This window comes from Canis aureus, chromosome 3 (assembly GCF_053574225.1).
Source record: "Canis aureus isolate CA01 chromosome 3, VMU_Caureus_v.1.0, whole genome shotgun sequence".
Taxonomy (NCBI): Eukaryota; Metazoa; Chordata; class Mammalia; order Carnivora; family Canidae; genus Canis; species Canis aureus.
In genome coordinates this window covers 27,431,325-27,458,116 of record NC_135613.1, presented here as the reverse complement: position 1 = coordinate 27,458,116, position 26,792 = coordinate 27,431,325, and the positions used below count along the sequence as shown (strand labels likewise).

General features: G+C 41.2%; 1 protein-coding gene and 2 long non-coding RNA genes across 4 annotated transcripts in view; 1 reads left to right on the top strand and 2 right to left on the bottom strand.

Annotated features, from left to right (window-relative positions):
• Positions 1-7,544, top strand: part of LOC144310426 (uncharacterized) — a 36,995-nt gene extending 29,451 nt beyond the window's left edge. Inside the window, exons 3-4 of the long non-coding RNA XR_013376155.1 lie at positions 6,740-6,819; positions 7,352-7,544. This is a non-coding gene — a long non-coding RNA (uncharacterized LOC144310426). The remainder of the gene's footprint in view (positions 1-6,739; positions 6,820-7,351) is intronic.
• Positions 1,071-13,477, bottom strand: TNFRSF9 (TNF receptor superfamily member 9). Of its 2 annotated transcripts, none has more exons than XM_077891358.1 (8): positions 12,761-13,477; positions 11,837-12,020; positions 11,352-11,459; positions 10,617-10,754; positions 9,094-9,160; positions 7,337-7,467; positions 6,692-6,826; positions 1,071-2,840 (listed from the first exon to the last, which is right to left on the bottom strand). In XM_077891358.1, the coding sequence occupies exons 2-8, from the start codon at positions 11,949-11,951 to the stop codon at positions 2,752-2,754; spliced, it is 783 nt and encodes a 260-aa protein (XP_077747484.1). In that variant the 5' UTR covers positions 11,952-12,020; positions 12,761-13,477; the 3' UTR covers positions 1,071-2,751. The 2 variants fall into 2 exon arrangements, with proteins under 2 accessions (XP_077747484.1, XP_077747483.1); XM_077891357.1 differs by having other exon boundaries at positions 7,379-7,467; positions 12,761-13,472.
• A 4,068-nt stretch (positions 13,478-17,545) lies between these two features.
• Positions 17,546-22,131, bottom strand: LOC144310427 (uncharacterized). Its single transcript, XR_013376157.1, has 2 exons — positions 21,195-22,131; positions 17,546-21,044 (listed from the first exon to the last, which is right to left on the bottom strand). It is a non-coding gene; the product is annotated as an uncharacterized LOC144310427 (long non-coding RNA).
• Positions 22,132-26,792: the final 4,661 nt, after the last annotated feature.

Below are 26,792 nucleotides of genomic sequence, written 5' to 3'. Positions count from 1 at the left end.
TCTCTTTCTCCTTTCCCTCCCTTTTGCCCCTCCATGAATGCCTTCTTTCTTTCAAATAAATAAGTAAATTTTTTTTTTTTTAATGAGCAAGAACATGAGCAAGCATTTCACAAAAAGAAACACAAATGATATAAAAACATGTAACAAGGGATCCCTGGGTGGCACAGCGGTTTGGCGCCTGCCTTTGGCCCAGGGCGCGATCCTGGAGACCCCGGATCGAATCCCACGTCGGGCTCCCGGTGCATGGAGCCTGCTTCTCCCTCTGCCTGTGTCTCTGCCTCTCTGTCTCTCTGTGTGACTATAATGAATAAATAAATAAAATCTTAAAAAAAAAAAAACATGTAACAAGATGCTCATTAGTAATTCAGGAAATGCAAAATGAAACCACAGTGAGATACCCTCTTATACCCACTAAATGGGCAAAATTAAGGGTCTGACAATCCCAGAGGGTAGCAAGGATGGGATTCAGTGAGGCTGATAGGAGCATGACTTAGAACCACTGCTCTGAAAAGCAGTTCAGCACCAGAGCCGACTTCTTATGGTACAGACATATTTTCTGGTCCTCCCTGTGTGAAGATTATGCCTTCTGCTCTGTTTCTTTTTTTTCCCCTCTGCTCTGTTGATGCACAGCTTCGCTGTATGACTTGCTCTAAAGGCTAGAACCTAACCAATCCTCTCTGAGCAAAGTGGCCAGTACCCTCTTTGCCATCAGATGACCAATATTCCAAGTAGAAGCTTCTCCCTCCACCTATATCTGAGTGAAACAATGTGGGGTGAAGCCATGGCCAGCCTGCCATTAGCCTGTGATGACCAAAAGAAATGCATCTCTGCTGTTTTGCTGTGATCCATTAAGATTTGGGAGTGGAGAAGGTGAGGAGGGTAAGGACGATTGTTTGTTATTTCTGCATAACTTAGATCAAAAGGTTGAACATTCATATGCCCTAAGATCCAGAAATTTCACTCTAAGGAAATTTCCCTAGAGACACTCTTCCACAGAACATACACAAAAGAACCTTCATACCAACATTGTCTATAACTGTAAAAAAAACCTGGAAACAACTCAAATGTCCTTTCGTTCAGAGTGGATTGATAAATTGTGGTATATTTGCAAAATTATACAATCATCAAAAGGATGCATTCTAGTTACTCACAATAACGTGAACAAGTCTTATCAATAGGATTTTGAGTGATCAAAGCAAGTCACATGCAGCACAGTATCATTTTTATAAAGCTCAAAAACAAGCAAAACTAACATAGCTTTGGGATACATAAATATAGCAGCAATGATTTTTTTTTTTTTTTTTTTTTTGAGCAAAGGAATGGATTGAATTGATGGTCCTGAAAGAGGGTGCGCCCGGGGGCAAGGTGGGGAATTAGGCAGAAGATGAGGGAGGGAAGTAACACACAGATGGACACTCTGACCTTGACTCTGACCCTACAAAGGCTCAGATGTGAAATATTTTAGGCTTTGTGAGATAGAGATACAGTCTCTTGTCTCTACTCAACTCTGCTGTTATAATGCAAAACCACCTGACTGTGGCTGTGTGTTCCAATAAAACTTTATTTACAGACTCTGAAATTTGAATTTGGCATACTTTTTCAAATCGTGGGATATTACTCTTATTTTCATTTGTTTTTAATTATTTAAACATGTAAAAATAATTTTTAGTTCATAAACCCTACAAAGGCACACGACCCCTCAGATTTGGCCCATGGGAATTTAAGCACTCCTGCTTTAGTACTCTGGATGGGCTATGGGTTCATGGGATTGTTCATTCCTACCTGTTCCATTTATCAGAGATTATTTTTAATGTTCTTAAGAATTAAAAACACATAAGCCAATTTTTTTAATGGGCAAAAGAGATGAAGAGGACTAAGAGACACAAACTTCTAATTATAAAATAAATAAGTCACAGAGATGAAAAGTATCATATTGGGAGTACAGTCTATAGTACTGTAATAATATTGTATGGTGACAGATGGGGACAACACTTATCATGGTGAGCACTGGGTAATGTACAGAATTGTGGGGCCACTATGCTATACACCTGAAATTAACACAACACTTTGTGCTAATTATACTTCAATAATAAATAAATAAAATTTTAAACAACAACAACAAAAAAACAAAACATAAGCCCTGGTTCTAAGAAGAGCAGCATAAAAGTAGAAGACACAAAGATAGAGGGACCACAAAATGTGCAAAGACACAGGAATGCTTTCCAAAACTCTTCCTCAAGGTCTGAGATATTTTTCCCTTGACCTCAAATTTGGGCACTGTCATAACTCCTCCACCCCTCACATCAATAGAGCTCATTGTATTGAATATCTGAACTAATGGAAAATTTCGTTGAGAGTATTTCCTGCATCTTATGGCTTTTTGTTATATGTTAAATTAGCATACGCACAAAAAAAACAGAATTGATTTTTGATTATCATTTTAACTGGACCATTGGCCTACATGATGTAATTTTAAGTATCATTTTCTTTGGATTTCAAAAGCAAATTTGCTGAAGCTTATTAAGCATTATCTGGAAAATGCCCCTTTCCCATCTGCTCTGTCCCATTCATGCACTAAAAGGGGTATGTTTTTAAAGGCCAACCTATAAGCATTTCAAGAAAACTTGGGGATAATCCTGAGTCTTATCTAGGATGATGTTTTTCAATTTAGAAAGATATTATGGTGGGATCACTCAAGTTTCTCCCTTGATTCTTCTCAAGACCGTCCCAGTGGAGTTTTGGATTTCTGCTTTACAGGTCACATTCTCCTTCTTCTTCTTCTGGAAATCGGCAACTACAGGCATCTTCCTCTTGGGCAGTTTGTACTGGTCTCATAAATGCTGAAAAATAATTTAAAAGCAACTTATCTTTCATTGTTTGTTTTAACCATTTAATATTCATTTTCCATAAATCACAGTCACAGAACATCTCTAAGTAGCAACCATGCTCAACTCTAATTTGAACAAGTTCATCAGTAAGAGAGATGACAGCAAGTAGGAGGTTTTTCTCAGGATTATTTACAATTTCTTCTTACCAATGACTCTTATTGGTCCTGAAAAATGATTTTCTTTATTTTCTACAATGGCTAAAAACTTGAGCATGAATCACCATAGTACAAAATTAGTCATATCCCGAACATAACCATAGTTTCAATTAAACAGTATATATTTTAGTCTAGAGGGTTACTCAGATTACACACCAGACAGTTTCTTTTAAATGAAATGCATCTGGCACCAAGATATTAAAGATACTCCCACTACTTCCATTGACCAGCAATTAAAGAACTGATTTGTGCATTAGCTTCCTTGTTTTCTTTTACATGTTAGTGTGAAGTATTTATGTTACTGCTGAGCAACTTTCCATCTTTTTTTTAAAGATTGTATTTATTTATGTGAAATAGAGAGAGAGCATCCATGCATCTCTCCATGGATGAGGGAGCAGAAGGAGAGGGACAATTGTGGAGCCCAATGCAGGCCCGATCCCAGCACCCTGAGATCATGACCTGAGCCAAAAACAAGAGTCAGATGCGTAACCAACTGAGCCACCCAACCCTGAGCAACTTTTCATCTTAAACAGATTTTATAAAATAGCCCAACAAAGCAAAAGGGCCTGCCTTGATATTACATGTTTCTTACTATTAAAAAAAAAAAAAAAAAGTAATCAAAGGGAGTGACATCACAAGTTGGCAACACAGTTTGCTCCTGACTGGTCTCCTTCATAAGAAGAACAACTGACAACCATTTAAGAACAAGACTCCACAGATAGATCCTAGAACATGAGGATGAAACTGCAGCATCCCTACCTTTGCAGCACAGAGACCACAACAGATTGTATTAGGAGGGTAAGAGAAGCAGTTATGTTGACCACATTGTCCCTGCTGCAGACCAGCAAGCACTACACCGATAGGTCTCGCTAAGCCTCTGGTTCCTCCAGTGGGAAAAGAGAACCTCAAGGTAACCACCACTTTCTCCCAGTATTGGAGTCACCTTACAGGGGCTCCTATTCTGATCTCACATCACAGGGATGGCAAGGGAATCTGTAGGACCCACCACCAGGATTCTAACTGTGGTGGAGAAGCAAGAGGAGTTTGCAGCAACCAGCACACAGATATTGGCAGACTGAGTACATATTTGCAGAGTCCAAATAGCAATCCCAACCAGTAGCTTTGTTTATCCACAGAACCAAGTGGAAGGCTCAGCTTGACCAGGGAAGTTGAGGAGGTGAAATCTGCCTGATTCAGATCCTCAAACAAGGAGTTTTGCCTGCTATAGAGCTTGATTTGCCCATGCCCAGGCAAAGAGTTAAATTACAACTCCACCTGATGTGGAGAATGTCTTCCAGCCCCATCTAACCAGAAGGCTTGATGACAACTCCTGAAAGCCCAAATTCAATACCTGGTGAAAATATCTTTCAGGAATGAAGAGGAAATCAAGATATTCTCAGATGAAAAGCTAAGAGAATTGTCACCAGAAGGAGACCAGGAGGTCTATTCTAAAACAATAGCTAAAGGAAATTCTCTATATAGAAGAGAAATGATAAAAGAAAGAATCTTGGAACATCAAGAAGGAATAAAGAAAAAAGGAATGAACAAATATATGGGTAGATACAGTAAATTTTCCTTCCCTTGAGTTTTCCAAATTATGTTTGACAGTGAAGCAAAAATTATAACAGTGTCTAATATGATTCTCAAAGTACGTAGTGGTAATATTGAAGGTATGTGTATTATAAATTAGGGGGAGTTAAAGGACGCAAAGGGAGGTAATATTTCATACCTTATTCAAAGTGTTATAATGTTGATACTAGTAGATGGATAAATTATCTATAATAACTAAAGCAGCCATTACAAGAGCTATTCAAAGAGCTACATTAAAAAAAAAAGTATAGTCAAGTCAAAGTGGATTTCTAAAAAAATGTTCAAATAATCCTAGGAATGCAGAGAAATGAAAACCAGAGAAAGCAAACAGAAAGCAAAAAATAAAATAGTATCTTAAGCCTTAACATATAAATAATTACATTAAATAATACATGGTTTAAATACACCAATTAGGGATCCCTGTGTGGCGCAGCGGTTTAGCGCCTGCCTTTGGCCCAGGGCGCGATCCTGGAGACCCAGGATCAAATCCCACGTCAGGCTCCCGGTGCATGGAGCCTGCTTCTCCCTCTGCCTGTGTCTCTGCCTCTCTCTCTCTCTCACTGTTTGCCTATCATAAATAAATAAAAAAAAAAATTAAAAAAAAAATAAAAATAAAAAAATAAATACACCAATTAAAGGTGGAGATTAGTAGAGTGACCATTATATGTTGTCTATAAGAAATTCACTTCAAATATAAAATGTAGGCACCTGAGTGAGTCAGTTGGTTAAGCACCTGACTCTTGGTTTCACCTCAGGTCATTATCTCATGGTTGCGAGATCAAGCCTTGCATCCAGCTCTGGGCTCAATGTACAGTCTGCCTGAGATTCTCTCTCCTTCACCCTCTGCCCTCCCTCCACTCATGTGCATGCATGCTCTCTCTTTCTCGCTCTCAAATAAATAAATAAAATCACAAAGGCTTCATAGTTAAAAACTAGAAACAACCAAAATGTCCCTTATTTGGTGAACAGTGAGGTTCAATGATGCCACGGATGCTGGTCAGCAATTAAAAAAACAAACAGGGATCCCTGCTCAGTGGGTTAGCACCTGCCTTCAGCCCAGGGCGTGATCCCGGAATTCCGGGCTCGAATCCCACATCAGGCTCCCTGCATGGAGCCTGCTTCTCCTTCTGCCTGTGTCTCTGCCTCTCCCTCTCTTTCTGTATCTCTCATGAATAAATAAAATTAAAAAACAAACAAACAAACAAAAACCCCATTGTTGAAGCACATCATGCCTTGGATGGATCTCAGTGGCACTAAGCTGACAATGAAAAAAACAATCTGAAAAGGTCACACCCGTATAATCCTCTTACACATTGCATGCTTCTATCTATATAACATCCTCGAAGTGACAGAAGCGTAGAAGTGGGAAACAGACTTGTGGCTGCTGGGAGGGAGTGGATGTGACCACAAAGGACCAGCAGGAGTGCGATCCCGGTGGTGAGGGAATACATCTGTATTGGTTGTGCTGGAGGTTACACCAATCTATACATGCGATCAAATGACATACAGCTATAGACACACAACATGCCAATGTCAACTGCCTGGTCTTCATACTGTGTAGAAGATGTAACCCCATAAACGACACATGAGACTTTTCTGTGCTGTCTTTACAACTTCCTGTAAACCTATAATTATTTCAAAATAGAAAGTTTTTTTAAATAGCCTAAAAATTTTTTAAATGGATTACATTTTCATTGCAGCTCACTAATTACTCATCATTACTCTTGCAAAGCATTTTCATTGTAGGTGGGGGTGAAGGTGGGAAGTATAATTCTTTAAATCAGAGGTTTTGTGAGAGCTTGGGAGGATAATTGTTTTCCTGTGCATTATAGAATTTTAGCAGCATCTCTGACTCTTTTCTAGATACCTTCCACACCCCCAATGTTGTGACCACCAAAACTGTCTCCAGACATTACCAAATGTCCGCTTCAGGGCAAAATTGCCCCTCCTTGATAACCACTGTGCTATCCTAACCAAAAAAAAAGAATCTTTTCCTTTGTCCTGTAAAAAGCCTTGCCTCAAAAGAGCTCGCATCAAATATGTTTATATTGATCTTACGTTGTTTGAATAAATACAGGAGTTTCTTTCTGCCATGTTTAATGACAGAGAAGCGGAGGATGAGAAAGAACACCAGGAACAGCACGGCAACTGACATCAGTGCGAGAAAGAAGATGATGATCTGGGAGGTATGACCTTTAAAAAAGAGCAAAAGGAGAAATGCATGCAGATATTCAGTTTTGCAAGTATATTTATATTTATAGTTACATTGGTAAACCCCTGATCACAAGGAGAATCAGTGCCTTGGTCATCTCCAACCAGCTAACTTAATACACTTGCCTGCATATAGGAAAACCTTTTTAGAATAATTTTTCTAGACATCCACAAAAGTTAAGTGGCTTGACCTCTCTAGAATATAGAAAATCTGGGACTCTATAATCCCCTTTATTTCACATTATCAAAGGTATAGTATTTATCTGGGTCAAGTCTCACCTTGCTCTGCTTACAAATGCATGTCTCAGATTTCATGACAAATATTTGGAAAATATTGATGGGTTTCTTGATGCCAGGATAAAAGAAGGAAGGCATGCAGGAGGTGCCTGTTTTAGGCAGAGATGTGAGATGTCACAGTATTGAGGCAAATTAGATTCCAATCAGAATAGCCACAATACATCCACTCTGATTTAATAGCAGTGAACCAGCTACCTGGATCTCTTGCAGGGGCTGGCGTGGTGGCAGAGGCTGTACCTGGAGAGAAGCCAGCCGAGGCTGGTCCACATACTGCATCACTTTCCTTCGTCCCATTCACAAGTACAGACTTGCCATCCAAAGAACAGCTTAGAAAATCCAAGGAAAAGAATTCAAATAATTAATTTAGGTACAGATCATTCTAATAAAAAATATTGACATTTTCCATCCAGTAATGCAGCCTAGTGACAAAGATGTGTGGGTCCGAGTTCATAAAGATATTATGGAAAATATACACTTGACTGGCTGGCTTCCTCCAGCGTTCACAGTTCTCCATAATTCACCCTGTTCTACTGACCTAACTGGGTTCTTCTTTCTTCCCAGCTGGGGAGCCTTGTCCCACAACTGTCCCCAGACTGTTTTGCCTGGTTAGTCTCTCACCCTTAATTTCTTAAGCATATTTGACCATCTCTGGCATATATAAGGGGTTAGGAGTTCTTAACCCTATGACATGTTGGCCTCAGACATACTAGGGTTTGAGCCCTGGGTCTGTCCCTGTGCAGAATGACCATGGGAAAGTTAAGAAAATCTCTCTAAGCCTATTTTCTCATCTGTAAAATAAGGTATACATACTGCCAGCACTGTTGTGAAGAGCAGATGAATGATCCCAGAGACACACTTGCAGGGGCTGGATTTTATGAACCCAGACACATACATTCCAATAAATGGTAGCTATCATCATCATCATCATCATCATCATCATCACCATCATCATTGTCCTATATCTTTTCCTTCATCCCTTTATCTAATGCAAACCCACTCTTCTTCCAAAACCAATTTAATCCCGCTTTCCATGCAGACTCATTGACTTCTCTAAACTATTTGTGTTGAAAGACCTTAAAAAAATTTACCAATGTGTACCAACCAATATTTTTGTAAAACCTAAGAATGTCAATGTAAAATAATAATAAAAATGATTTTCTAGTAAGAAAATCAAATGAAAAAAAAAAGAACAAAGGTATACAAAATACAAGACCTCCATTTTTATTAGAGTTGACAGGCACACCACTGTCAATTGACTTAAACGATTCTAAACACTCACTTTTAGTGTGTGTAGTGTTTTTGCTATGAACACCACAAACTGTCCATGGGCTAGCACCCATCTGCAGACCACACTTTGAGTAGCTCTGATCCTGATTACACAAGTCAACAAATTCCCATGTATGCTGTTGGCTATTTTACTTCTGTGATGGGCTTGTTTGCCCAAGTAGGTGTTATGTTTTTGAGGGTAGGAAACATATTTTACCCTTCTTGTATCATTCTCAGTGCTGTGGCATTGCACTCTTGAAGATGGGCTGATTGATCAGTAAGGAAAGGTAAGAGGCAGCAAAGAGATTGGAAGGAAACAGAACAGAACAGCTGGGGCAGACAGTAACAAAGTTCCAGCCATCTGAGCTAAATGCTCTGGGCATTATTTCTGTAGAAAATGCCTACTTTGTGTATCAAATAATTATTACCTATTTATAGGTAATGCTGCCTATTTGTATGCTCTTCTATGCCTATACTTGATAGGCTTTTTAAGTAGGCTGCACGTGCATGTGGGGCTTGAACTCATGATCCTGAGATCAAGACCCTGGATCGTTCCAAAAACTGCACCAGCCAGGTTCCCCAGGATACTTGATAGATTTTTTTTTTAAGTTTCAATTATAACATTCTTTGTTTTAAAAGGTTAACTGAGATCCTTTATTTTGAAAGCAAAATGAAATTATACATACTTTGTCCAGGGTTGACAGATGCCATGTTTCTGATCATTAAATGTCCCAAAGCGGCAGTCTTTACAACCTGCATAAAAATTAAAGCAATAATTAAAAAGGGAATATTTAGACCAGAAAGGAGCAGAGACAACATACAGAAACAGTAACTTTATAGTAACTTTACAGGTAATACAATGGCACTAATTCATATCTTTCAATAGCTACTGTGAATGTAAGTGGTCTAAATGCTCCAATCGAAAGACACAAGGTATCAGATTGGATAAAGAAGCAAGACCCATAGATATGCTGTCTGCAAGAGACTCATTTTAGACCCAAAGACACCTCCAGACTGAAAGTAAGGGGGTGGAAAACCATTTATCATGCTAATGGACATTGAAAGAAAGCTCGGGTGCCAATCCTCATATCAGACCTCAGTCACATGTGGAATTTAAGAAACAAAACAGAGGATCATAGGGGAAGAGAGGAAAAAATAAAGACGAAATCAGGGAGGGAGACAAACCATAAGAGACTCTTAATCATAGGAAATAAACTGAGGGTCGCTGGAGGGGAGGTGAATGTGGGGACAAGGTAACTGGGTGATGGACATTAAGGAGGGCAGATGATGTAATGTTGTATAAGACTGATGAATCACTGAACTCTATCTCGGAAACCAATAATACATTATATGTTAATTAATTGAATTTAAATAAAAAAATTTTTAAAGGGAAGGACTTAGTCACCCAAGTGGAATGTCATATAGCAAATAAATGGTATTTATAAAGAGAATCTATAATGGTTATCAAGGGAAAAAAAGGAATATTTTCATGATTTCATAAGTTTTCCTAAGATGAACATAGTTACCTAATAATAGTCATTAACTGCTGAGTGAAGTCGGAGAAGGACAAACATTATATGTTCTCATTCATGTGGGGAATATAAATAATAGTGAAAGGGAATATAAGGGAAGGGAGAAGAAATGTGTGGGAAATATCAGAAAGGGAGACAGAACGTAAAGACTGCTAACTCTGGGAAACGAACTAGGGGTGGTAGAAGGGGAGGAGGGCGGGGGGTGGGAGTGAATGGGTGACGGCCACTGGGGGTTATTCTGTATGTTGGTAAATTGAACACCAATAAAAAATAAATTAAAAAAATAGTCATTAAGTTAATACAATCTACAGACTGTTCAGTAATGCTTCTTGAAACAAAATCCCAAGACAACTAATATTTTTATTCTAACTGTACATAGACTATTGTGTGTGTGTGTATATATATATATATATATATATATACACACGCACTATATATATATATGTATATATATGTAATGTATGCAAATGCATGACCCTGGTGAATAACAAATGTGACTTCAAATTATTTCCACTGACTGAAAAATAATTTTGTAAATATCATATATGTGACTCAGTGGTGATTTTTAAGGTTCTACCCATCTATATTTTACTTTATATTCAAAGGACCAAGACTTAAACTAATGGCATATGTCTAGATAAACAAACTTGATCTGGATTGAAGAAGAACAAACCTACCCTGTTTGGTTAATTCTTGACCTTGTTTACAATCCTGTTCACACATAGTGCATCCTGCCCCCAAGCAGTGGAATCCTGAGATGCACTCACACTCTGCATTGCTGATGGGGGAACACACCTTCTTGGTCCTGAAAACACCTACAAAATTCCCCAAGTTATATTACACTTGACCTCTGAATTCAGGAAGCAAGTTTATATTCTGCAATAAAAATCATAATTTAAAAAACCCCATGAAAACCATGCGCACTCTTATAATGTTCCTAATCACCTTAAAAGTATAAAGCTTATTTTTAAATTTCTATAGAAAGGACGCCTGGGTGGCTCAGTGGTTGGGCATCTGCCTTGGGCTCAGGTCATGATCCTGGGGTCCTGGGATCGAGTCCCATATTGGGCTCCCCTTGAGGAGTCTGCTTCTCCCTCTGTGTCTTTGCCTCTCTCTGTGTTCCTCTCATGAATAAATCAATAAAATCTTTAAAAATAAATAAATAAATCTCTATAGAAGATGTTTTTACATTTTCCTAATTAAAAGCTTGTCTCTCGTCAAAATATCTCTGATATTTAAAAGCTCAATCTACAAATTATTGCTTTTATAGCGAATTATTGTACTGGACCTGCCTTTTGACAGAGGAAACAGCATATTTAACACTTAATACTTTCCACAAAGATCAATACACTAGGGAATAAAAACCTGTCTTCCCAATATGTCCAGATCAACATGCATCTTTTAAAGCATACCTTCACACTGCCTGCAAATGTCACAGGCCTTTTGTCCACTGGTGCTGGAGAAACTATTTGGAGGACAAGGAATGCAGATCTGACTCTTGTTTTTCCCACAGAAAGTACCTAAGAAGGTAGATAATAGGCGTATGTGGTTGACAATGCACAGTCATCACCCCAGGTATTATGAAGTTCACACGAAAACTAAAGTATGAAACAATGCTCAGTTTCTAGGTGGCACATTTTACATTTTATTTTGTTTGACTTTTTAAAATTATACATTTGCAAAACTGCCCTTAGCATAGTCACAGAATTACAAAGTATAGATATTACAACAAATAAACTGATAGAAAGAAAACATGGCTACATTCATACAGTTAAGATGTAGCATCTGAGAAATATTTCAAAATGAATGAATAAAAAGATCATTGAAACAGAACTCATTAACCCTGGCTACTAGCTAATGAACCATAATGAAACACACATGTTAATTTGGTTCTTACCAGCTGGGCATTTACTACAGGAATCCTGTATGGATCTTGTCCTCTCAAAATTCATGACCAACAACACGGTAGCCACTATGTTGTAATAGCCATTGCCCATGGTGAAATCTTGCATAAATAGGATACGTGCAAAGCAGATCCCAAAAGAGTTTTAATCAAAGTAGCTGGTCTCACAAATACCACTCTGCAAAAGGTAAAAATTTCCAAGAATGAGATAGTTTCTCCTTTTTAGGATTATCTATATTTCAACCACTGCCCATGCAATTCTACAAGACCATAACTCAGGGTTTTTCAGAAACAATTAATGATGGAATATTATGGGAAAGGTGGCAAATGCAGAGATACTTCTATGATAGTAAAGCATGACTACACATATAGTTTTGTGCAGATTTGCCAAAGGCTAAGAGTGCACTTTCCAACATGTTTTGCCAAAATGCAGAAATAACAATAACAAGAATTTTTGGGGACTTTCATAGACACTTAGCATCAGCATCCAGATTTCAACAATGCCAGCTGTTTCCTGCCTCTGAGATAGAGTTGTTAAAATGACAACCTGTCCGTCCTTATCCAGCAGTTCAGCTCAGTGGGGAAATAGCTCATTATCACTCTTTCTCGTTTGTCGGAACAATATGTGAAAATTTCAACACCCAATTGCTAAAATGTTGAAGCACCGCTCTACTCAACACATTATCACATTTTCTTAACAGACATACATTTGCCCATTTTGAGATTTAAAGCTCATAAAGTAACAAAACTAAGAAGTAAGAAATGTTTTTTGACCAGGTACTTGAGCTTTATTTAATAGGCTATGGAATAAAAGTTATTAGAAATTGGAAGGCAAAAAAGTCTAGACATGGAGAAAGGGAATAAAGCTTCTATCCTCGCCCCAACTCCATTCCCCCCAGCTGCCCCAGAGGAACAAACCTTAAGATCTCAGGGCTGGTGAAGAACTTTCCACTCCTTGATCTTCAAGAGCAGTGAGGTTCTGCTGCTGAGCTGGGCTGCAGGTCAAACCCAGGGGTTTGGTGACTCAGCCGGGGGCGGGGCCTCGTGGGAAATCCCCGCCAAACTCTGTGAGTTCACTCATTTGATGTTTGCTGACCCTAAAATCCCCTAAAGCCCCCGTCCCCCCTTGATAATGGCACTTCAAACCATTTCTTGGAAGCTGCTATCTACTGTTAGGACTTTGGGAAGAGCGTTGTCACTTAAAGTAGTCCTCCATGTCAAAGCCTTTAATGCATCCTACACATAGAGATTCAAGGGATGATATCCATTTCTAAATAAATATCAGGACTTTTGCCATGCCTGACACCCTACCTGTATAGTAAGTGATGCTCCAGCCATAATTCACTGAGGGCGCGGATGTACCAGGCATCACATAAGCTCTTTAACGAATACCATCCTCAAAAGAACCCCAGGAGTTGATACAATCATTATTATTAGAACAGCATTATGCAAATGAGAGCATTGAGCCTATGAGTGTAGCCAGATAATCAGCAGGATGGGGAGCCAGAATTAGAACCCAGGGCAGGGATCCCTGGGTGGCGCAGCGGTTTGGCGCCTGCCTTTGGCCCAGGGCGTGATCCTGGAGACCCTGGATCGAATCCGACATCGGGCTCCCAGTGCATGGGACCTGCTTCTCCCTCTGCCTGTGTCTCTGCCTCTCTCTCTCTCTCTCTCTCTGTGTGACTATCATAAATTAAAAAAAAAAAAAAAAAAAACCAGGGCAACCTGATTTTTTTCTGCTGAGTTCCTTGCTGTATGGGTGAGATGGGGGAAGAAGGAGGGAGAAATGAAGAAAAGTGGAGATAAGGAAGGTATAGAACTTATCTGGTGAATGATTTTTGGGTGAAGTTAAAAATCTATAACAGTTTTTTAGAAAACCATTCTTTCAAAAAAAATTTTAAAGGAAGAAAGAGTGCCTGGCTGGCTTAGCCAGAAGAGCATGTGACTCTTTATCTCAAGAGTTCTGAGTTCAAGCCCCATGTTGGGTGTAGAGATTACTTAAATAAATAAATAAAAACTTTTCTAAAAATTAAAAAAAAAGAGGAAGAAGAGAAAGTGCTGGAGGAGAGGAGGAAGATGTAGTGAGGAAGAGGGAGGAAGAGGAAGAAGATGCTCTAGGGTAAACCTGTCCAGCAGCCAGAGGCTAGGAACCCCCAGGAAGTGAACCAGGAGAACTATAGCAAGAGTGGTTTCAACTAAAACAGAAGGTTTTCTGTTAGGATCCAAACAAAAAAGAGCTATTTTCCTCCAGGAGACATGGAGGCTTAGTGTCAAATTGAGGGAGGGAGAAAGGGGAGGAAGGAGCTAATGTTTATTAAACACTTGCTATAGGGATCCCTGGGTGGCGCAGTGGTTTAGCGCCTGCCTTTGGCCCAGGGTGCGATTCTGGAGACCCGGGATCGAATCCCATGTCGGGCTCCCAGTGCATGGAGCCTGCTTCTCCCTCTGCCTGTGTCTCTGCCTCTCTCTGTGTGTCTCTCACAAGTAAATAAATCTTTAAAAAATCTTAAATAAAAAAAAAAAAAAAAAAGAAAGAAACTTTCAGCAGCTCCCTGTTGTCTCTAAAGGAGACCCAGATACTTTAGCCTAGTATTCAAGGACCTCTGGGGCCTGAAGTCGCCTTTGAAAAAATTAACATATACCTCACATAACATAAATTTCACTATTTTAAAGTATATATTTCAGTGAATTTTAGTATATTCACTATGTTGTGAAACTATCATTAGTACAGAATTCCAGAACATTTTCATCACTCCCAAAAGATACCCATGAGCAGTCCCTCCCCAGAGCACCCCCACTCAGCCCCGGAGAACCACTAATCTGCCTTCTATCTCTATGAATTTGTCACTTCTGGATATTCCATATCCATAGACTCACTTCTGGATATTCCATATCCATAGACTCACTTCTGGATATTCCATATCCATAGACTCATAGTGGCTTCTTTCACTTAGAATAATTTCACATGAATGTCCTCGTGTTGTCTATCCATTCATTGGGTGATGGACATATGAATTATTCTGGTGTTTGATTACTATGAATAATGCTGCTTTGAACATTTGTGTGTACACTTTTGAGTAAGCATGTTTTCAGTTCTCTTTAGTGTATACCTTGGAGTGAGATTGCTGCATTGTATGGTAATCTGTTTTGCTCTTTGAGGAATGTTCAGACTATTTTCTATGGCAGCTGCACCATCTTGTATCCCCACCAGCAATGTATAAGGATTCCAACTTCCATGCTAGCACTTGTTATTTTTCCATTTTATTATTTTTTAAAGATTTTATTTATTTTTTCATGAGAGACAGAGAGAGAGAGAGAGAGAGAGAGAGAAAGGCAGAGACACAGGCAGAAGGAGAAGCAGGCTCCATGCAGGGAACCCGATATGGGACTCGATCCCAGGTCTCCAGGATCAAGCCCTTGGCTGAAGGCAGCGCTAAACCACTGAGCCACCCAGGTTGCCCTTCATTTTATTTTTAATTTTAAAATCTTTTTATTATAGTCATCCTGGTAGGTGTACTTCATTGTGGTTTTCATTTGCTACCCTTAGCCTAATTTTATTATGTTCCTTGCGTGCTCCTATATGCTGGGAGCAATAGAGCATAGCACATGCACAAGAGCCCAAGCTTTGCTGTAAAACTGACTTGGATTGAATCCAGGCTCTGCTATTTGATCTTGAACAAATTTCTTAACCTCCCTGAGTCAATTTTTCCACCCATGTCTTACAAATACAGTAATATTGTGCTTTATCCTCATTTAGCGGGGACTAAATGAAACAATGAATATGAACTACTTAGCTCAATGCCTGGCACTTAGTCCTCAAAAAAAAACAGCAACTGTTATTACAAGACTTATTGTTTCAAATTTTCCTTCCCTAGCTTCCCAAGCAGGTCATCAGTAAAGCAACTAGATCAAGTAGCAAGAGAGAAGGAAAATGCATGGGCTGTCCACAGAACTTATTCCCAAATTCTGAAATTTCTCGGAGAGTTGCTTTACCTGTGATAACTGTGGGATCCCCTCCACGGGCTTCAGCAGAGTTGGCCCCATGCAGGAATTTCATACCATATAAAAAATGACACTGCTGATCACCTAACATTATCAAAGTCACCGATCTAACCAAGTCGCCTCCTCATTTACATGTGACACTCTACTTAACAGTGCAGCATGACATTTAACTGGACTACATTTTCGTTTAACTAAATGATACTTACTAATCTACGTTTTGGATAGTCTGTGGGCAGAGATACTACCTCCTCTGAAAATGACGTCTTTCATTTCCCAGCACAGTAATTAGCTCACTTTTTCAAGGTGGGCTAGTGACATAAAAGCCTTTACTGAGAGGAGAGATTCTCAAGATTAGTTTTACCAGCCTATGTTACACAAAGTCAACCGCCGGACAATTAGTCTACTGAAGGCTCTGCATAGCCTCATTCAAGTGTTCAAGGAGTTGTATATTGTTCTTTTGACACATTCTTGTTTGATAAAACCATCACAGGAAGCTAAGGCAAATTCTTTCATTAACCTGATGCACGTACTATCCAAGCTAACCAAAGGTAAACGCTTCCCCACACCTCTTGTCTGCGGCCTGGAAACACATGGTGGCAGTGTCTCTGTGCTGTGCTACTCCCTCGGAGAGGCAGGCACAGTGCGAGCCCCAGAGTACTGTGGCTGGGAAAGACTAATTAGCCAAATCCTTCTCAAATACCTGGGATGTAATAGATTCTCATATAATCTATTATTTGAACAGATTTCTTAACCTCCCTTAACCGAAGTGTCCATCTTCCTGATTCTAATTACGTTCTTGCTTGTGGTTCTGAAAGTCCTTGCAAATTAGCATGGAATTCATAACAGTTATACATTAAGTCTGAGGAACCCTTTGCAATATTAATTCATATTCCTTTAAAATATGCATATGCATAGTAAGAAACATAAGAACTGCAAGGTTGGGGGTGCCTGACTGGCTCAGTGTAGAGCATGCGCCTCTTGATCCTGGGGTTGTGAGTTTGAGCCCCACGTTGGGTGTAGAGGTTATTTAAATAAATAAACAAACAGGGGTGCCTGGGTTGCTCAGTTGGCTGAACATCTGACTCTGGATTTCGTCTCAGGTCACCATCTCAGGGTCATGAGAACGAACGAGCCTTGCATTGGACTCCGTGCTGAGCTAGGAGCCTGCTTGAGATTTTCTCTCCCTCTCCCTCTGCCCCTACCCATTCCCCCTCCACTCCCACATTTTCTCTAAAAAAAAAAGTTAATGAAATTTAGTTACATTTCAAAAATAAAGTCTCAGATATACTGAGATAATTTAGATATTTGATATTTACCAATTATAATTTTATCTTAATAGAAAATTTTAAAGTTTTTAGTAGAGTAACTTTTTAAAAGCAAACATGAAACATAATTTTAATTGAAAAATTATACATATGTACATTTACATTTTACATTACATGCATATAAATTCTGCATGTTTTGAGTATAATTATCTATGTTTTTGTACTCCTTTATCAGCATTGTCAACAAAACACGAATTATGTGAATTCTCAATTACAAAAAATGAAATAAAGGCATAAAAAATAAATTTTATGGAGTAATTACATAGTATTTTATGAATTATGTGTCTTTACCACCCATTTAAATATTTCAAGACCATCAAAGTACATTCAGATATCTGCAATAATCAAATTTGGTTATCATTGATATTTTCTGAACTTTGTGATATAAAAACAATATTTTTATTTTGCTATTTTGAACACATCTCTGTCGGAGTAGAAAAATAGAACACATCTAACACATCTTTGGCTTGATTTGCCACTTTTAAATATTTAGACATATGGTATGTGAGTTCCATTTCTACACCTGTTCCAGACCCCACAAGAGTTAGTGCAAGTGTTGAGAGGCACGTAGCAGGCACTCAAGAAACCTTTATTGAATGAATGAATGAGTAAATGAATGGATGAATTTGTTAACTCCAGTCTCCTAGTCTGCCTATCTCTTCATGACCTAACCTTTTCTTTCTCTCTCTCTCTCCCTTGGGAAATCATTCTGGTGTGTGTACCCCCGAATAAGCTGTATCATTTCCTTCCTTGAGTCTCACTGAAGATGGTTTTCTGTTGATGGCTAACATTTACTGAGGGTTTACTCCCTGCAAGGCACTATTCTATGTGTTTCCATAGTTTCCCCAATGATACCTTCCAACAGCCTTCATCCTTACTTTACAGATGAGAAAACGGGGGCACAGAGAACCCAGTAGCCTGTCCAGTATCACCTGGCTGGTCAGAAGCAGAGGAAGGGTTCACCCCTGGCTGGTTGACTCTGGAGCCCATGCTCTCGACAAAGACTCTTAACCTTTCTGTGCACTATACCCTTCCATCCTGTAGATGCTATATTTACTCCTCAAAGAATAATATTCGTAGTTTTGTAAAATACAACACAAAGGATTACAGAGGAAATGAATTGTTTTGAAATCTACTCACCAAATATTTAAAAAGCCATCTTGCAATGTGGTAATATATGGACTTCATCATTAACACATACCTGTCATAATTTCAAATCAATCATGAGTGTAAATGGTATTTTGGGATGCCTGCAATAACTATAATGTGAACTGATTTCTACTGGTGTGATATCACAGGTATTGTGTCTCTAGCTATGCACTGTGGGTTTTTAAATTCAAGATTGTAGGAGATACTAGATGTCTGCTAGAGGTTAGTGAAAATAAAAGATATCATTTTCCCCAACCAGGTTCACAGACCCCTGATTTTTATTTGTGCCCCTTGGGCTTCTGCAGACCCCAGGATCACAACCCCTGTACTCTAGCCTCCTTGCTGCCTTTCATGTCTTGTGTTGAGACAGATAGACTCATTACTTAGTTTTAGCTCTGGGAATTTGCTCTTAATCTTCAATTCTTTCTTCTTTTGAATCCTTATGTGGATCCTGTCACCGCACTTTATGGTAAAAGCTCTATCGAGGGATCCCTGGGTGGTGCAGCGGTTTAGCGCCTGCCTTTGGCCCAGGGCGCGATCCTGGAGACCCGGGATCGAATCCCACGTTGGGCTCCTGGTGCATAGAGCCTGCTTCTCCCTCTGCCTGTGTCTCTGCCTCTCTCTCTCTCTCTGTTGTGTGACTATCATAAATTAAAAAAAAAAAAAAAGCTCTATCGATACAATTTGTATCCCTCATCATCCCCATCAAGATGAGACACTTTTTACAGTCTATCACTTTCCATGTTCCTCTCCTATGGGCTCTTCATTGATGAATTTAAACAGATTGCGATATTGACAAATGTTTTCTAATACTTAATAACAGCTAATACTTACTGATTGCTTCCTGCATTGCAGATTTTGTTGGACTCAGCACACTAAATATTTAGCCTTTTAGCAATTCTACAAGGCAAGAAGTATCATTTAGTCTTCTAATGATAAACAGAAACTGAGAGAATTCAAGTGACCAAGCCAAGTGTTAATGACAGCATCAGTGTCTACTATGGGTCACTATTCTAGCTTCATCTCTGTTAACTCCTTTAAACCTCAGAATAACCCTGCAAAGTTATCCCTGTTGTAGAGACAGGGGCCCCCTGAAGCATGAACGTCAAGTTAATTTGCTCAGGATCATCTAGCTAACATGGGGGCAGAGCTGGGCTTAAGCCCAGCCAGGCTGGAATCAAGACAGTGTATTTTCTCAGCACAATGGACAGCTGCAGTTAGGGAAAGAAGCCAGGGCCGGACTCCTACTGTTCTCACTCCAAGGTTACCTTAACATCATGCCAAGAGTGATGACTAACTCAGGAGCTACTCATTCCTGTGAATGAATAAAAAGATCTGTTGACTCAGCAGCGGAGCCTGAGACTGCCGAAGTAGTGGTTTGAGAGCTGAATCGGAAACCACATTTGAGCTCATCTATGTGAATGATTGCCAATAAACTGACAGTCAATCTCAACTTTGAGAAATGTGATGAAGAGTGCAATCAATAGTAGCCACTTTTTGGAGGAAGTTAGATGGACTTTTTAAAATTTAAGGCCATGTAAACAAAAATTATTAAGTAAACAAGTGTTTTATACTTTGAAATTCCACTGGAGAGTTGCCATAGGTCAGTTGGGGGGAATGTTCTTTGGACTGCAAGTGACAACTGTGATCAAAGATAAAACTCACCCCAACAAGCAATGTTGTCTTGAAGCTTATGACTTTCTGCTGAAAGTCAGCTTCGGCCTGTGGCCCCTGTCCCTAGCATTCTCCTTAGCCCTGGAGAAATAGTGCTTTTATCATGAACAAATATACAAATTTATCCAATTATTTCACAAACTCAACTTTTGTCGGTTAACGTACAAGTATTTTTCCCTCTAAATCAAAAGAAAGACAACATCAGAAGGAGGATTTCATTTCCTTCTGGACTTTTAAATTCTGATCAATATCTACCAAATGATTCCAATCACACACTAATCCATTTCATCCTCTACAAAATCTGCCTTTCTTCCAGATTTCCATTATAATGGAAGACCACTGCATACACCATCGGTTTTCACTGAAATTTTTTTTGGTTAAATGCCGTCCCACGAAATAAGAGTTCCAATATATACTCATGTAAGTTGCGAATATCTAATATATGCCTGAGGTCTATCCCACTCCAGCAATTTCCAGGTTTGATTGTTACTATCATTAGATTATTCTCAGTCCCTTTTCAATTCAATAAATTTGATTCAGGAGCATTTATTGAATGTCTGATGCGTGTGTGCACATGATCTGACCCATTACTTCTCCCATTTTGCATCCTTCTACTCTACTCCCCTCAAGGCAGCCTTCCTTGCTGTTACTTTGATGGAGGAAACACATGCCTGCTTCAGGGGCCTTCTTTGTGGCTTGTTCATCTAAAATCTCGTCCTCTCATTTTCTAGATGACTTGTCCCGTCATCTCACTCGGGTTTTCTCCTCTCCCTGTTATTCTCCATCTCCTCTCATCGTTCTGCTTTCGTGTATGGTACATATTACCCCCTGGCACATAGAGTCATTCGCATGTATTGCTTATTGTTTGTCTTCTCCCACTCTCACGGACATGAGCTCCATCAGAGGGAACACTGATTTTTTTTTTCACTGCTGTATCCGGGAGCACCCGGAGCAGGGCTGTGCACATGACAGGCCCTCAACGCTTCTTGAATGAGTTTGGGTGCCTTGTGCGGCATCTCTAGATAGGACACCATGCCAACAGCCTTCACACCCTAGAAAGGAAGGAAGAAGTTTACACAAGTTAACTTTGATAAGGCCACACAGCCATACGGATTCTATGATAGGAGAACAAAGCGCTGTGGGAATAGACGGTCTCCTGGAGCGCTTTTGCGCCGTAAAAATGGGTTTTGCAAAATGAATACCTCGAAAGGCTGCTGGGTAGGGAAGCAGATGGCACTCCAGTTGGAGGGAACTGCTTCATGCCGAAGCGTGGAAAAAGCAAAGCGCAGGTTGTGTTCAACGAACAAAAAAATAAAATAAAATAAAATGAGTGAGGGAGAGTAAGAGGTAAGAACGTGGAAGACAAGGAAGCACAGTGTTGGGGCCCGAACGCCCTAAGCACGGCTTCTAGTGATTGTGACCCCTCCGTAGGAGCGCGCTGCCAAAGCCCTCTGCAGGCTCGCCAGAGGTCGCCACGGTATCTGGGCTTCACTGAGGACGCAGCCCCAGCTCAACGGCACGTGCAGTAAGTGGGCTTGAGAAAACAAAGGGATACAGGACACCAAGGGCGGGAGCAAGGACCCAGAACGCCGGCTGGACCCCAGTGTGCGCTGCGGCCGGGATGCTGATCACCGCCCGGGATGCTGATCACCGCGACGCGGCGACCCAGGTCGTGCACTCTGCAAACACGGCGGAGGACCGAGGCGGCCCCGGCAGGAAGCCGCCGGAAGGGACCCCGCATCTCCAAGCCTCTAGGCTCTCCGCAAGCTCCGGGCAGGCCTGGCTGTCCCCGCTGCACATACGAAAGGTGTTTTGATCGCTTTTGATGACCCCAGATGGACACCGTCGTCCGATCCTACTCCCGGGGCTGGCCACAAAATGGCAGGAGCAGCAGCGCCGGGCGGGGCCTTCCACAAAGCCAGGGACACAGGGCCCCGCAGCTGGTCCTGGAGCCGCCGCCGCCGCCGGAACCAACCTGGGAGGCGGAGGTGGGAAGGGTCGGCTTCCGGCCTCGCCTACGCCGGCCGCAAACTCCCCCAGAAGTTCGCAGGGTCACCGCGCTGCCCCGGCGGCCCCACCGCGGCCAGCACGTCCTCCGGTCCCTCCGGCCGCCCACAGGCGACGCCGACCCACCGCGGCCCCGCCCCAGAGTCGAGCGCAGCCCCGCCCCCGCGCGCAGCCCCGCCCCCCGCGCAGCCCCGCCCCCGCGCAGCCCCGCCCCCTGCGGCACGGCTCGGCCAATCCCGAGCGCCGCCGGGGACCGCCCGCCCCAGGGGCTGGAAGCGGGCCTGACGTCCTGCGGGTCGCGGGCAGCCCGGTGGCCCCGGGCGGGCGGTGGGCGTGGCGCCGGGGGCCCCCGCTGGGGGGGCTTTCACACCCGGCGGCAGCAGAGGCGAGGCGTGCCCGCGGGCCCCTCGCGCACCTCGGCGTCAGAATTTCCCCCTGGCGCCAGCGCTGCCTCAAATGTCAGGGCTCGCCCACTCTGCTCCTGTCTCGCCGACCTAACCTTTCGGGGGCTCGCGGGGGAAATTCGCCGTAGCTGCCGGACCTCTCGGGAGTTTGCCCCGAGCAGCCGGTGGTGGATGGTGAAGGCCGCAAATGCCTTCCTGAACCCAACACCGGCAGTTTAGCCCCTCGCCCTTTTTAGTGAGCCCAGGAAACGGTGAAAATAAAGTCACCCGAGCCGCTGCACAAAATATTTCCCGTTCGCTGCCGGGCGACATGAATTTAACCTGGAAAAGACTAAAATAGGCATGAGACGTCGGTTGGGGCCCCATTGTAAACTGTGTCTCTACGCATGTAAAGCATTAATCAATGGCCACAGTCAAAGGAGGGAACATCATCTTTAGGGTGAGACTAAGATCATGCTTAGCAAGTATTTGCTGAGCACCTGCCATGTGCCAGGGACTGTAACAGACGGATGCCAGGGCTCTGGCAGCGACCGGACAGGAAGGTCCTACTGGGTTCACAGGGTTAGAAGGAAACACAGTAAACCAAAGACAAGCTGCCAGATAAATACTATGGACGAGATCCAAGATACATTCACATTCGTAGAAAATGAGTAGTGAGCTGAGATGCAAAATGTGATGCATGGAAGAATAAATAATACAGTACTCCGGCTGCAGATTCTTTGCTATTTATCGTGATCAGACTAATTTGGGGAAGGGTTGTTTTTTGGAACCAGGATCAGAATGGCCGCTGGTGGCTGCTGTTAATGTAGGGCAGGCAAAAATTTTTTTTTTACTTCCACCTCCTTGGGGTCTCTGGCAGGCAGGGCCCGAGAATTAAATGGACATGAAAAGGTTAACAGAACAAAAGCATACAGTTTAATGTAAGTCTGACGGGACCCAGGAGCCTTTGTAAGAAAATGAGGACCCAAAGAGGTGGCAAAAGCTAAATGTTTACATATTGGGTTGAACACAGAGTGGTGATATAGTAAACCAGGGAGACTGAAGGAAGGTAGGAGTTATTTTAACAAGGTCTCTTATGTGCAAATTCTTCCATTCTCCATGTGCAGATTCAAGTGTCTCTCTGGTGATGCTTCTTTCCTCTTGACACTGGGAGGGCAGTTCTTACCTGAGAGTTTCATCTTCTGCGTTCAGGATGAAAAACTGGGAATCTGAGTGCCTTTCTTGCGCCTGTTGTTTAAAAAATGCCTTTAACTCCAAATGATATGCCAAGGTACCATGTCTTGAACTCCTTCACTCACATTATCAACAGCAGTTGGATTGTGAGTTTCAGCAAAGCAGAACAGTATCTTTCAATTAGATGTTGCAAGTGCCCCAAGAAAAGGAGATGTTAAGATCAGTGAAAATAGCCAGACTTTTAGTTGGCACTTCCTACAGTGCACAAAGACTTGTCAAGTGCTGAATAAAAGAAGTGGTGAATAGGATGAGGTTTTTGTGCCTGGAAATCAGAGACTGAATTATGAGGTGTCTTCACTGCCAGTAATAGAGCAACATTTTTTGGTGAATGGTTTAATTTTTTTGTTTTGTTCTGCAAATGTGTGATAAGAAATAGGTATGAACTAGATAGTTAGGAGAGTGTCATGATTGTTGTGGACTTATTGAGTAATACTGATAGAGTTTATGGTGGGTAGAGTATGAACTTTGGTCTCAGAACACCTGATTTTGACCAAGACTCTACAGGACCTTTTACAGTCATTTTAGCCCTCCAGACTCCAACTTCTGCAACTGTGAAATGAAAAGTATGTTTTCCAGGAAGTTAATATATAATGTCTAAAACCAATAAGGAAAAATAACAGTATGAGCATATTGTTGTAAGGGTTAGGGCCACCAAACACTCCTCACCCTGTGTGATCTGAAATTCACATATAACTTTTGACTCCCCCAGAACTTAACTATTAATAGCCCACTGGTGACCAGAAACCTTACTAATAACACAAAGTGAATAAACATATATTTTTTTCTGTTATATTTTCTATACACTGTATTCTGATAATAAAGTCAGAGAATAGAAAATGTTAAGAAAATCATAAGAGAAAATATATTTAGAATACTGAACTGTGTTCTTCGAAAAAAAAAATCTACATAAGCAGACCCATGCAATTCAGGCCTATGGTGTACTGAGATAATTACAAGAATTTATTTATTTATTTATTTATTTATTTATTTATTTATTTATTACAAGAAATAATTTAAAAAGTTGAAAATATTTGTCTCTGGAAAGCAAGAATAACTAAATCAGAAGACTTCTTCATTATGAGCCTCTTAAGAGCTGTATCACTGAGCTATCAAAGTGTAACAGAATCTGAGGACAACAGTCTGTCATTTGGCTGTGCTGACTGCCTCGGGCACAGGTCCAGGTTGACCGGGGCAGCTCTGTTCCACAAGTGTTCATTGAAACCCAGGTTGAATGGGAAGCAGCAGCAGCCCCAGGGGCTCTTCCTATGACAATGCAAAAGTACAAGAGAGCAAGCCTGATCATCAGGTCAATGCTTTTCAAGGCTTTGATCGTACCTCACCTGCTAACATTCTATTAGGCCAAACCTGGGGCACTTGGGTGGCTCAGTTGGCTAAGTGTCTGCCTTTAGCTCAGATCATGATCCCCAGGTCCTGGGATGAGCCCCGCATCAGGTTCCCTCATCAGCTGGGCGTCTGCTTCTCCCATTCTCTCTGCCCTCCCCCCTGCTCATATTCTCTCTCTCTCAAATACATTAAAAAAAAAAAAAAAAAACTTAAGAAAAAAAATAAACAAGGCCAAAGTCCAGGGGCAGGGATTATCTGCCACTCATGCAGGTGAGGAAAGAATGAACATTTCTGAAAGATAAGCCAATCTACCATAAGCAATACTTGAGTTGTAAACACTGTGTGCTATTCATCTGATAAAAATCAATGATGACCCAGGTCCATTTCAGATCTAGATGGTGATGCAGATGTTTCAGGAATCTTAAGTCAGGTTCATTCTCTCTCTTTCCCTTCTGCTGCTAAGAACTTCTGTTTTGCCATTTTTGTTCTGTGCTGGCTAGCTCATCCTGCAGCAGGACACCAGCATGGTTGTCTCCTTACAAGAGTTTACTAGGGCACTGGACCACAACAGCCCATCTTTTCTTGGTTTTCCTTCAACTAGCTAAATTCCTCCTTGATTTTTGAAAACACACGTCTGACCACTTGCCTATTTTCCACCATACTTCAAAACTGAAAGGGGATGGCTTTTGCCTGCTTCCTTTGCAAATAACCAGAGATGAAGATATTCCAGAACTCCCAAAATGTTTTCTTAAAATGCCAAATGATTATTTAAAGACACTTAAAAATTTTGCACAATGCAGTGTTGTAATTTGTAAAAATCTGTTTGCAAATCTTAAAGTTAAAGCCACTCTCAACACCATTGTAAGGATCTTATGAAATAACATTAAAGTGCTTTTAAGTTATTTCTTGAAAATAAGGGCGTCTTTAATATCTAAACTGAAACTTCAAAAACATTGACATACTTTAAAATACTGTTCAACCTCACATATTACTGGCGAGAGTGATAAGTGACTCAAGTGGTATGAAGCTGCTCCAGTGCATTTACCACTTCTGGGAATTTACCCTCCAGTTATACCTACACAAGTAGGGCGTATGAATAAGGGTATGCAATGCAGTGCTGTCCACACAAAAGAAAAAAAAAAGTGACCACAGGGGGGCCTGGGTGGCTCAGTCCGTTAAGCATCTGACATGATTTCAGCTCAGAGTCAAGAGTTCAAACTAAGGGTTGGGCTCCATGCTGGGTGTGGAGCCTACTTCAAAAAAAAAAAAAAAAAAAAAAGGGCTGGAAATAACCTAAGTATTATCAGCAGGGCACCGATAAAATAAACTACGGGACATGTCACAATGGCATATTATCTGTCTGAGAAAAAGAAAAAAAAGGAAGTTCCTTTTTATAAGGAAAGATCTCCAACATTCACTTAAGGTGGCAGCAGAGAGAGAAGGACGGAACAATGCATACAGTCTGCTACATTTCTATACAAAAGATGTAAAACAAAGTATTTGCTGGTGCTTGCGTGAGGAAATCCTGGAAAGATGCTCCGGAAACGACTATAAAGTTACCCGCAGGGAGTCAGGGAGCGGGGATTGTGGAAGAGAGTGGGGACAAGGATAGGAAGGAGTCCATCGGTTCAACGTTAACTTTCAGCACTTTGGTTTTTTTTTTGTTTGTTTTTGTTTTTTTAAGATTTATTTATTCCTGAAAGACACACACAGAGAGAGGCAGAGACACAGGCAGAGGGAGAAGCAGGCTCCATGCAGGGAGCCCGACGTGGGACTCGATCCCCGGCCTCCAGGATCAGGCCCTGGGCTGAA